The 12,847-nt window shown below is 39.7% G+C and overlaps 1 protein-coding gene across 1 annotated transcript; it reads right to left on the minus strand.

Annotated features, from left to right (window-relative positions):
• Window positions 1–840: 840 nt before the first annotated feature.
• si:ch211-262h13.5 (uncharacterized protein LOC571127 homolog) lies at window positions 841–7,029 on the minus strand. Its single transcript, XM_041039541.1, has 7 exons — window positions 6,742–7,029; window positions 5,555–5,665; window positions 5,156–5,243; window positions 4,214–4,380; window positions 3,613–3,720; window positions 2,950–3,036; window positions 841–2,120 (listed from the first exon to the last, which is right to left on the minus strand). Exons 1-7 carry the CDS (start codon window positions 6,961–6,963, stop codon window positions 1,623–1,625), a joined length of 1,281 nt encoding a protein of 426 aa, XP_040895475.1. The 5' UTR covers window positions 6,964–7,029; the 3' UTR covers window positions 841–1,622.
• Between the last annotated feature and the right edge of the window lie 5,818 nt (window positions 7,030–12,847).

Below are 12,847 nucleotides of genomic sequence, written 5' to 3' on the forward strand. Positions count from 1 at the left end.
TTGCTCTGTCTTGGTCATGTTTCATCTTCTGATGTATAGGTCTGTGTAGCTGTCACTGGATTTCACTTCTTGTTTATTGGAGGCCCTCCTGGGTGACACTGTAGCCACGTATGGGATGACTTATAACATCACTGCTTTTCTCTTCTGTGTCAGTCTGCTCTCTCTAATGGTTCCAGTTGCTGCGTTGAAAAAAAGCCCTCTTTGGGTAGCTGCAAGCTTTTAAAGCTTTCCTGAGATGCTTGCACTTGTCTTTCACATCAGTGCTACATGGTACAGTCTCAGCCCTGTGGTGAGGAGTCCTGATAGACCCAGACTTTTCCTCTTCTTCACTTCACAATGTTATACTTATCTCTTACCTCGGCGTGATGGCCCAAACCATTAAAATAAGATTCAGGTTGTACAGTAAAAGAACACAATTTTTCTTTAAAGCAGAAACATTACACTGCAAGTACTAATAATGATGATAATAATAATACATGAGCAAAAACTGTACTGTATAAGAATTTCTTACCTTTAAAAGGAACATTTTCCAGACTTACAACAAAAAATGTCAGCAGATCAGTTTCTTAGAGTTCAGTAGTTCCAAGTAAAACACTAAGATAATTTCTTTTCTCAGAATTCTGTTTTTCATTTCCTTGAAACGTGTCTGTGCTCCCTCACAGTACTTTTGCATGCCCTCACAGTTATTTTTGTTTGTCTCATGACCATTTGCCTTCTCTAAAGCTCACAAATCATAGTTTTTGTGTTCCTTTGCTGCACTTTGTGTTTGCTCTGTTTACTTTTTCTGTTTCCTTAAAACATTTCAGGGCAAGTTCAATGAAAAATTCAACAAACTGAGCAATTGTCATGGCATAATGTTACATATTACAAGGAAATTCAGTACATGGATTGTAAGAAAACACTGCAGCTACAATATTGTTTTCATTGTTAAATAATCTATTTATTATTTTTAATTAATCAGTTAACCATTCAGACTACAAAATGTCAGGAATTATTTTTAAAATGCCTGTCATGATTTCCCACAGCACACAGTGATTCAAATGTCCTGTTTTATCTGAACAATACTCCATAATCCATAGATATTCAATTTAGAAAGATATAAAACACACAAAAAGCAAAAAGCTGTCACGTTTGTGAAGCTGGAATTATTAAAAGAGATGTTTGACATGTTTGTTCTATAAATGACTTAAACAATTAATCGATGATCAGAATAGCTGCTGATTCATTTCCTTTTATTTGGATAGTTGATAAATTCATGTGCTAAAATCAAAATGTTATTGCTTCATACCACCAAAATAGAAACAGTAAGTACTGTCAGACTGTTATCTTAAATATATAAGTTTACCAATTAGTTGACAAGGGATTAAAACCAAGATTTATCCAAACTGTTCAAACATTTGAAGTCATTTTCAAATACACATAGCTTAATCCATTGCTGCTTTGGGAGCACTGTAACAGTTGCAGCAGAGAGGTCATTTCAGGGCCAGTGAAAAAGAGATAGCATTCCTTTCATTAGCACAAATTATTATAAGCCTCCAGCGACAGGGAGCAGAGCAGCTTACTGGTCCACCGTCTCAGAAGATAAATCAAAGATGAACAAATGGACTCCTAAGCAGCGACAATTAAACTGTGGTGTATCGAGCCGGACCAGGACAGGAGCGGAACGGAGAGGGCCCACTGGGGAAATCAGATAGGAAGATGGGGTTGTGAGAGGGTGAAGTCTCCATCAAGGCTTGCCGTTTCTTGCGGTCACGCCTCTGATAGCGGAAGTTAGAGGGGGGGCGCAGTGCCACGGGACCTCCAATCTCTTCAGAGGATGAATCAATTGGCCCAGCAACTGGTGGTTGTTGTTGCTTGTTGACTGGCTCTTCAGAGGACTCACTGGAAGAGGAGCTGAGGGGGTTAGAGGGGTTAACCACAACTGAGGGGTCAAGGGGCAGAGGGTGAATGGGCGTGGGGTCAAACGGCGCTGGTTGAACAGCAGGGTGCGATGTTGGGTCAGAGGGAACAGGCTGTGGATCATTTCCTGGGTCATCGATCGGAGGAGGAAAGGTTGGGCTCACAGGGTCTTGGGGGAGGTCGTGACCTTGTGGCTGTAACGGTCTGAAGATGTCCACGTTCTGCAGACAAGGAGACAAGATCACACCAAACTGATATGTTACAGACTCCACTAGAATCAAGAAGAATTTCAGTCATGCAATATTACATTACATACCACATACCATTACATAAACTCCAGAAAGAAATTAGAAGACAACATAATTATAACAGAGAGCATAGTTTTTACATTTTAAAAGCACAACACGCATTTGAAGACACAAGCACATGTAAGATTTGACAGGATAATTATACTGCTGGTGGCATCCATTCAGAAAGTAAAATGATCATTTTAAAGGTTACTTTAGTAAAATCTGAATCAAAACACAGCATAAAACATTCACCAAATCTAGGTCACACCACTGGTTATTATATTCCCAACCTTCAGTGCCACAGTGTGACCACAGTCACATCATGTTTTATAGCTTCTGAATTATACTCCCTTTGTGACTTGTGTCTTTTGAATGTTCAGTTCTTTCTTGGGCTGTATATACACAGTTTTTTCTGCTATGGATGTTGAACCTCACTGCTGCTGCTTTCAAATACTTTATGTAACTGTCATGGTCCACAAATTTCAGCAGAGACTGGAAACAAATGTTCTTTTTAGTTTTTAAGTGAAATTTCACATGAATACTGATACAAATTTATTTTTCTTGTTTGTCAAGAAAAAACATGAGAAATGTGAAAACTGTTGAAATCTTTAAGCAGCATGTAAATGCCTGGAGTTTTCTTCTTTTATTTTGGGAATATTGATTATTTGGAACATTTGGGGGAAAAAAAAATAGTGCTGTCCCTTTGGCTTGATTAACTCAGATTTTAAGATGGTAAATATTTCTCAACAGTTTCCCGTACCTGCACTTTGAACATCTCACAGGACACCTGAGCGTCAGGATGGGTGTTCATGTCTCCATGTACAGATCCTGTGCAGAAACCTGCAGTCTGAGAGGAGACAAAACATTTTATTATTTCTTTTATGATACTGGGTCACAACACACACACACAAAATCGACAAACATATAAATAAAAAAAAAAAGAGATGACCTGTCAGCCTTCTTTAATGAAATAATCAATTACTGCAGCGTTTTAGTGATGTCAGTTTCAAAAGCAGAAATGAGTCTGTCCTCCAGGAGCTGCTGCCGTGATGGTAAACAAGACGCTGGCAGATCAATGTTTATTTCAGTTTTGAGAACAACATTAATTTGTGTCACAACAATGGTCAGATTGTTATCATAGTAATCCATTTTTAAATTAATGGAGCACCTTTAGACAATTTTTTTTTTTTCATAAACTGAACAATTATGTGTCTGTTTAGTGTTTTCTTCTTAAGCTAGATAAACCATTAAAAGACCTATTGTTTTAAGCTTTGTCAGAAAGCTGAAAACAGTGTTTTGTTTTTCTTAACTCATGATAAGTTGACCTTTTGGAGATGCATGATTTTCTAAAAAAAACAGCAACAGCATGTTTTATACGTCAAAGGTAATGTCTGATTTTGAATATGCTGACTTCCTGGAGTACCTCCGTGTCCGAGTCCAGTGTGAGTCGTTGGCAGGTGCCTTTTTCTGTCACTCCCTCTGGACACTGTTGGACTGTGTACTCCACAAAAGTGGCTTTCACTGGCACAACCTGAAATTTAAAAATAATATGGTAAGCAAAAGGGCAAAAAGCACAAATGAAACACAAAAACACATACTCTGACAGACGCAGATGTGGTGTGGTTTGTGCTGTGATTCAGTGGCTATCAGCTTGATTTTAGAGCACAAAAGATGTTACCTGAGCTGGACTATCATACATAAAGAGAAGCACTGTACTAAGCTTGAGTCCCCAAGCAAATTATTCAGTTTCTTATTTGCTCCCCAAACAAAAGCCTGGCAAGACAGTAAGTGCCTTCAGAAATCTATTGCAACCTTGCCAGACTCTTGCATCAATATGGTTATTGTGCAGCAGTAATAGGTTCTCATCTGGTGCACAGAAGCTCAAAGGTGCAGAGTGCTGTTTGCACGTGTACAACCAGACATTATTCTTAAGTTTAATTTCCCGTAAAGACAACATTCAACACATTGTTGTGTAATGAAATTGGCCCAGGAGCTTTTTTCCTCCCATCTATATCTACTCGTACCTGCGCTGCAGCTCTGGTGATCTTCTTCACCCCGAGTCCTGCGCCAAGTTTGGACTGTCTCTTATAGGACTCTAGAGTGACCTGAGTAGCGCTCACGGCCTGTGGGCTGTCCACAGGAAGCAGGAGGGGGCAGGTTGGACAGGTCTGCTGGAGCTTCTCTGGGGGATCTGCAGGGACCAGACAGTAATACAGATGGTCAAGTAAACATCTGCACCACAATTACAACTGACAAAATATTTAAAAAAAAATATACTGGGCAGAAATGCATGGACATTGAACTAAAGCAGCAATTAGTAGTATTGAGTAAAAGCTGAGTTAGTTATTGAAGATGTTTTGGAACATTTCTTCTTAATGGTTTGATAAAGCCCCTGTTCACCAACCCACACAGGTGTTTTCACTTAAAGTTTTCTCAGGATTGTGTGGACGAGTACAGCTCATGTTTGACTTATAGCTTTGGTCGTGAGGGAAGAATAACTTACAGCTTTAAGATTTGTTAAAAAAAATTTTTTTTGGGAGTTTGAGCACAAGTCTAAAACAACCAAAATCAAATAAACCCCTGTGTAGGTGTTCGAGGCCCTTTGGTTATCCATAAAACAACTAATACGTAAAATCATAGTTTGGCATTAGAATGACAGACATTTTCATGGTTGCCATTTTGATTTGTCATAGCAGAAAATGCATAGGTGTAACTCATGAAATCAATAACACCTTGTTGAGGATTTCAAGCCAGAACCAACAGTTGCAAGATCTACAAGATGCTTATTGATTGAGGTACAGGATCATCTTTTGTTTTCACATAACACAATATGGTACAATCTATATAGTTTTGTCTCTCTATTATATCATATTTTAACATTTTACTTCATTTAACCAAAAGAAGCAAGAAGAAAAATGATGTATGAACTGTGTGAAACAGGTGATCTAACTGTACATTGATGTTACCTGGCACTAGAGTGCAGTCGTAGCTGTACAGGTAAGAGTAGCCCTCTGGCGTGTGGAGAATGGTGGTGTTGCAGTTGCCAGAGATTTGCTGAAAATAATAAAACAGTTGCAATCAAAACCACCACCAATAGAAAGATGTGATGTAAGTAAAACAGTAAAAATCCAAGAAAAAACAAGGAAAACACATCAAATGTGTGTGTGTGGTCTTGAGGACATTGTTTGCTAAATGAATACATCATGTTCTGCTTGTGATTAAGATTTTTCATCTTAGAATTTGATTTTAGATTGGGGGCTTTACTGCAAATGAATAAAAAAATAAAACCTCTGTCAAACAAACAAAAGTGTTATATATGTTTCCCATTATCAAACAAAATGTCTGTGTGTGTGTGTGTGTCCAACCGTTTCCATGAATGGCCTGACGTCACAGCGTTTCCATGGTTTTGGGCTGCCTATGTGACACTTGGTTTCCAGGACATCCAGGTCCAGGTAATACACATTGCCTGCTGGGCCCTGACATGCACAATGCAAACACAAGTACTAGCACGAGAGGACATACAAACAATGCTGTGCAGTGTGATTTCCTAGTAGTAATGCAATGTCACAAAACAGAAACATATATCTGAGGCTCAAATTAAAGACCCGTCCTCTGTCAAGTACTTTCATTTGTTTAGGTACATCCTTAAAGAATCATTTATGAGGTTTTCGGTGTAATTCCCTATAACACTTTGTTCAATATTGATTTGAGCTGTAGCACTGAAAACAAATGTTAACACTTAGAGCAGGTGTATTGGCAGCCTTTTCAGGTCATGAAGTTGAACTGAGCCTCTTAAAACCTGATCTATCCCACAGCCGGGCTACAATAGCCTTCAGCAGCTGACAGCATGAAGTTCATAAAGCCTGTTGTGCAAGGTTTGTCCCAGCGGTCCTGGACTGAAATGACCTGGACTTTATTAACAGTCTCTTCAGTCCTAAAGGCCTTTTTTCATGAGGCGTGAAAGAGGATGGCTTCTCATTTCATGACATAAAATTATGTACTTCAATTTTTAACGTTACATTTATTATGAGCGACATGCACTGATGGTGGTTATTCACAGCAAAATGCACACAACAAATATTTATTGTTATTTTTAGCCTTTAGTGGTTGAACACTAATGTAACTGCTGCTATTTTTCATGTCTTTGATGTAGTCCAGTGGTTCCCAAACGGAGGTCTTGGGACTCCAATAAGTCCTTGGGAAGGACAGTTTAATTTTATCATAATTTCCCAGGAGTGAGAGTCAGCACATCGTGACAATTTAAGAGGATGATTTCTGATTAGAACTTTAACTGTGCACAGTCATTTCTTACAACAAAACATAAATCTTATCAAATAGAGTCCCAAAGACATGAAGCTGGGCCACGGCTGGTTAAATCTATCAGTGTGTGACTTTTTTTCACAAGGATGTTTGGGTATTTTAGCAAAAGCAGAAGGGAATAATAACCGTTCCACACCACTTCCTGTGTTAAACATGTACAAATCACACACACTGACAGAAATGTACAGCAACCCCACGCAGCTTTTCCCACTGAGCATTTGTCTGTACTGACCTGAGCATGCAGGTGGACATTTGCAATGCGGTTGAGGGCAAACTTATAGCCATCGTTGCGATCTTCGTTGATGTAAGTGACAGCCAGACGAGACAGCTTCTCCACTGCTTTGTCATTACAGGGGACGGGAGCAAGTTCAATGGGTGCCAGTGGAAAACCCTCACCGTACACAGTGGATAGCAGGGACAATAGCAGGATTAATGTCCAGATGGATTTAGCCATGGTAGCAGAGGTTCAGACAGGAACTAAAAGACAGAGGTGGTTGGAAGTCAAGTTTGTTCTCTTGTGTTTGCGTTCAGTTGAGGCAGTGACTTTTGGAATCAAAACAGCACAGAGATGTTGAAATGAAGCCAAGGACAAAGTTGATTTGCTGGCAGAGAGCTGATATTTGTGAATGACTGTCTCAGTTATTCATTTTAAACTGCAGAACGCTCCTTCACTGACAAACAGAATGAATGTCAAAAATTTCATTCATGATCCTCATGGCTTTATATGCTTACAATACAACAACAATTTAAGGCTGTTGAATTTGTTTTAATCTTGACCAAAATGTGCATGTAGTGTATTTAAGTACATTAATTTAGTCAAACAGGTCCCTCATTACATATATATAATATAATTAACACCAAAGAATTTCTGTATGTAACAATTTATTGTGGCTGTAATATGAGCATCTCGCCACTAGGTGTCACTGTGTGTCTGGTCTGCTGTGCTGGAGGGAAATCTGGTCAAGCTGTTTGTCCACCAGGCAGAACTGGGTTAATGTTTCACTGATATGGAGGTAATTACTGTCGGGCATTAAACTTGCTGTTGTCTTAGGATCATGTAACTCTGATATTTGTATTTTCTGCCTTAATTTTACTGAAGAACCCAATGGCTCTTAATCTCACTGAATCTACTTCATCATGGTAAATGAGCTGTGGTAATTATTTCAGCCGTTCCCCACCAGTGTTTTACTGAGTGTACAAAAATTAATTTAGAAGAATATCTTACAAATGGGATGTACAGTATACTGTTTTTTATTTATTTATTTATTTTATTTATTTCAGCAGTGAACAGGGTAACCAGACTTGACTGTGCGTTATGGGTGGGGTTTGCACTTTTGGAGCAGTCAGATTGGTTCCATTGTTCACGACAAGACCGATTAATGTCTGTGACTGCAGTTGAGCACAGACTGTGACACAAGCAAACACACACACTCACACACACACACACACACACACACACACACACACACACACACACACACACACACACACACACACACATGCTCTCTCTCTATCTCTGTCTAACAAACACGCATTTAATTTATCTCAGTTTATACAGAGATTTCCTTTAATGTGATACTTAATACATCAGTGATTCAAACGCAAAAAAAATAAAAATAAAAATTTAATGCAAACTTCTGGTAGAGAGTTGGTGCGAAGATGAGCATGGCTCTGTCCAGGGGTAACAATACAAGCACTTCTAAACCTCACTCACCAATATGTTGCATTCCGTTTGTTCAATCCATATAAAAACCAAAGTGTAAAAACAACAATTCTCTGTTTTTCAGGGGATTACCTGTCAGACTGTTTGGCTTCAGAGTCTCGGTTACCAACTGCGACACATAATCCCCCCGTAAAATGGCGAATTGTCATTTTTACACTTTGGGTTTTGAATGGATTAAAGAAAAGAGATATAACCTGTTAATCAGTGAGCTTTAGAGGTGGTGGTAGGCAGATCTGGTTGCCTTTTGTTACCTTCGGACAGAGCCAGGCTAACTGTTTCCCCCTGTTTCCAGTCTCTGTGCTTAGCTAAGCAAACCTTCTGGTGGCAGAGACTTTATATTTAGCATACAGACACGAGAATGGCATCAGTCTTATTTATTTATTTGTTAGCAATTAAAAAAATGCAATTGTTATAAAAAAGGATACTCATATACCAGCACACTTTTACCCTTAAATACTGAGATATGCATAAATCCAAAGTAAACGTGGAGAGGTAGGAAGATAAAAGCATGTTCAACGATCTCTCCCGAAAACTCAAGGCAAGACAAACAGAATTGCATTAAATAAAAATGATTAGGGACAGACAGACAACTACAAAACAAGGAAGAGGTAAAGCAAAAAAAAAGTACTGTATATATAAATAATATTTTCCAAAATGTCAAACTATTCCTCTTAACAGTGAGAGGCCGTGATTATCAGCTAAAAAACAGTTTGTTTACATGTTTGATGTGACTGATTTCTTCACATCTGTGGTGCTTCTGGTTGAAAATATCTACCTTGAGTGGTTAAAATATTTAACATCAAATTCAAGTGTAGTGGGGGTCTTTTCGCAGGCATCTGTCCAGGGATAATCATTTAATCCATTTCAAATATTCACTGAACCAGGTTCTGCTCTCAACAGAGTCTGGAGGAGGGAGAGAGAGAGAGAGAGAGAGAGAGAGAGAGAGAGAGAGAGAGAGAGAGAGAGAGAGAGAGAGACTCACTCAGCAGAACAAATTCTGCTAATATCAGAAGAAAAAAAAAGAGCTGCCTCGATGTTGTGTGTGCTATTGTGTGACTGTGTGAGTTTGCGTGTGTGTGTTTTCATACAGGAGAATGCGCACTGGTGTTTGTCTGTGTGCACATTTGACCGTGCAGAGCCACGCACGCATGAGTCAGTGTTACCGGCAGCCAGTTGTGTTGCAGCAGAAAGCAGAAAGAGTCTGTGGGGGAGAGATAAGAATGGCGAGGCTGCTCCAAGGACTCGCTCTACCAGCACATCGCCAGACCCAAGTTAGACAAACCTCCTTTGATGTGAGCACAGAGTAATCTCCTCTTCTGCTCGCTGCAGAGAGATGCCACAATGTAGTGATGCTCAGGCCCAGATAGGATGGGGCTGCTGCCACTGGGGTTCCTTCTGTTCACTTTGTACAGTGATGGGCCTGGGGTAAGAGACGAGACGAGACGAGACGAGACGAGAAGAGAAGAGAAGAGAAGAGAAGAGAAGAGAAGAGAAGAGAAGAGAAGAGAAGAGAAGAGAAGAGAAGAGAAGAGAAAAACCAATTTCCAGTGAAACCTACTTTGAAATGTTTCACTGGAGTTACTCGCAGTGGAAAGTTTTACTCTGACATGGTCTAAATGCTCTTTCAGGGAAGTTCATTAGTGTTGTTTTCAGTGGAGAATTTCAGTCTTCCACAGTATAAATGCTGTTTCACAGACCTTTCCACCTTGCCAAGAACACATTTCTGGGGGAAATACTGGCAGAAATCTTCTCCTGTGTCGCATCGCTTGTCAGAAGGAAAGGAAAAGAACTGGTTTCTTTACTGCACTGCACTAAACAGAAGGCCAGGGCCATTTCTCTTTCTCTCGCTTTCTAATCACATTCTACCTGGTACTTCTGTGTCTCAGTCAGAGTATTTACGTTTTGTCTTTTATCATTACTTTGTCCATCTCTCACACATACGTGTGGATGAATAGAACAAAATTACAGGATGGCAGCCAGCCTTTATCTTTAGCAAATCATCCTCTTTATCTCCATCACATTTACATCCACTTTCTCTGCCTTTGTCTTCTCTTTTGCTTTTTATCTCTCTCTTTCTTATCTTGTTGGTCACAGTCTCTATGGAAGGAAAGGGAAGACATTTGGATGGAGAGAGAGGAGGAAGAGGGATAATTCCCTCGTTTAATTGGTTTCAAACTTTTTCCACCCTGGAAGACCTGCTTCCTACGCTGTTGTGGCCAAAACATGGACACTGATGCTAAACTCATTAAATTTCACTGTAACTGGTCAAGCCATGAGCTCATGTTTGCAGAGCTTTCACAGCTGATTGGAATTCTCCACAGCAGTGGTCACAAATCCCTGTCATTTTCTTTGGATAAAGTAGTCAGCTTTAGACTCTTAATTTCTCCGCCATGTATGCCGCTTCTCTTTCTGCAGCCACAGGAAGTAAATGAGAGTCCGACACCTGCAGTGAAACATTAGTTGTAATTCAAGAAGTTTCATGTTTTTATCCCTGCAGTCTTTCAAGAATCGAGAAAGAAGAACATTATTTATCTTTTTGCTCGGTATCACTGCTGAAATGGGTTTTTCACATGCTGCCCATCTTAAATGTAATGTCAGATGGATGGATTCTTCATGAATGAACTTCAACATTCAATTGAATGAATATAGTTGTGATTCTTAGTTAATTATTATTATTATTATTATTATTATTATTGCTGTTGTTGTTATTATTATTATTATTATTATTATTTTTATTATTATAATCCCTGCATTCCTTTATGTCTTTTTTTTTACATTATTGTGAATTATGTTCAGAGTTTGATCATATTATGATCCACTATGATATGTGTGGTGTAAATGACATGTTTTGAAACATGCTGTATAGATGTTAAGCAGCACTTGAAATAAAACGGAAGCCGCAACATTGACACAGATCAGAAAATGATCTGTGTCAACGTTCTTCACCAGTGAATTTGTCAGCGCTTGATGCTGAAACCAGTTGCAGCAGGCAGCTGGAAATGGGCTCAGATCTTACTTCTCCTTACATAAATATGCTGTACAACCAAAACACTGAGCTGAAAAGAGGCCAGAAAAGTGCTGTAGACCTAGAGAGGTGTGATGAGTCATGTTGATCCTCTACCACACCACATGTATTTCATTTTAATCAGTTTGAATAAAAATAATATTAACAACGCAGCTACTGGCTTGCCATTCACAGAGTTGCCTGTGACATTTGGAACAAATGAGAGTGTGTGAGAAAGGTACATTTGGCAAAACTATTTCAAAGACATCACGAGACACAGATGAGCAGCCGAGCCATCGCCAGTAAATGATACTACGAGCACATTGCATCAGTTTAAGTCCCAGAGAGAAAATCCAAGGAACACAGTCATGTTAGGGAGCATTACGGAAACCCAGAGCTGGGATGATGGTGCACAGTATGAGAGACTGGCTCAATCACTGAATGTGATTGAAGTACCATGTGTGGTACTCCAAACTCTGGCTCTCTCCATGCATTGCCCACTCCTCATTCTACCTCCTCGGCCAACTCCAAGATGTATCACGACCAGTCACCTGCTACCCACTACCCTGCTGAATGTCAGTGCCAGTCATGCTAACAAAAAATAAGTATTTGACTGTAATGCTGTTGCTGTTTGGAAAATGTGATCACCTCTGCTTGTCTGGATTCAGGGCTTATTTACTATGCAGTATCTCAAAGCCTGTGTGCAGGTGGTTGCCTGTGTATCCATGTACTGTTCTCTGTGTGTGTGTACTTGCATGTTTTCATATGTGTGTGTGACAGAGGGAGAGGTTAGGGAGAAGTCACTGAGTCAATGCATGACCTTGTCTAACCGACTGGGTATCAACCTCATGACAACTAAAACTTTCTCAACCCTAAAGCCTATTTATACACCCATACAGGCCTCTTTGATGTCTGCACTTAAAAGCACCACTAACTTACCCTGGAGGAAGAGCCTGGCACACAGAGGATGCTCTGGATGTCTCAGCGTGTGGGTATATGTGTGTGCACTTCTGTGAGAATGCGTGTGCATGTGCGCATGTGCGCGTGTGTGTGTGTGTGTGTGTGTGTGTGTGTGTGTGTGTGTGTGTGTGTGTGTGTGTGTGTGTGTGTGTGTGTGTGTGTGTGTGAGCTCGTCTCCTGTGTTTAGGTCTATGATGACAAAACATTTTCTAACTTTCATATTTCTAGACTTTACACCTCTCATCCCTTTTATGTCCATCTGCTCTAGCGTCTGAGGTACATTCTTTGTTTCTGAGCTTTTAATAAGATTTAGAATAATTTCCCTTCTGTCTAAGACTAAACCTGTACTATAATGTTTCAGATTGTTGAGTAGATATACTGTACCTCGTTCTTCTCAGTCTGCCTTATATAGCAGTCTTGGGATGTCTTTGGCAGCACGCCATTTCAATTATCTTTTGCTTTCACTTTCTCCAGAGTAATCTTATAATCTTACTGCTATTCACCTTAGTCTTGGCCGACTCTTTGAAAATCACGCACCATTTTTTTCTCTATTTAATGTCCATCAAATATTCAATCACTTTTTCTTTTTTCTTTCTGAATGTGTGTCTTGTAACAGTCTACCTCTGTGCTTGCCTCATAGTGATGTCCGGT

This window comes from Toxotes jaculatrix, chromosome 6, assembly GCF_017976425.1.
Source record: "Toxotes jaculatrix isolate fToxJac2 chromosome 6, fToxJac2.pri, whole genome shotgun sequence".
NCBI lineage: Eukaryota > Metazoa > Chordata > Actinopteri > Toxotidae > Toxotes > Toxotes jaculatrix.

What these genes read in the sequence shown, in the direction of transcription:
- si:ch211-262h13.5 (XM_041039541.1), bottom strand. Translation starts at nt 6,963, where the DNA reads ATGGCTAAATCCATCTGGACATTAATCCTGCTATTGTCCCTGCTATCC. An exon ending in TCACCAGAGCTGCAGCGCAG is followed by an intron (nt 3,721 to 4,213) that starts GTACGAGTAGAT and finishes TTTAAATTTCAG; the next exon opens with GTTGTGCCAGTGAAAGCCAC. An exon ending in CACTGGACTCGGACACGGAG is followed by an intron (nt 3,037 to 3,612) that starts GTACTCCAGGAA and finishes GTCTCCTCTCAG; the next exon opens with ACTGCAGGTTTCTGCACAGG.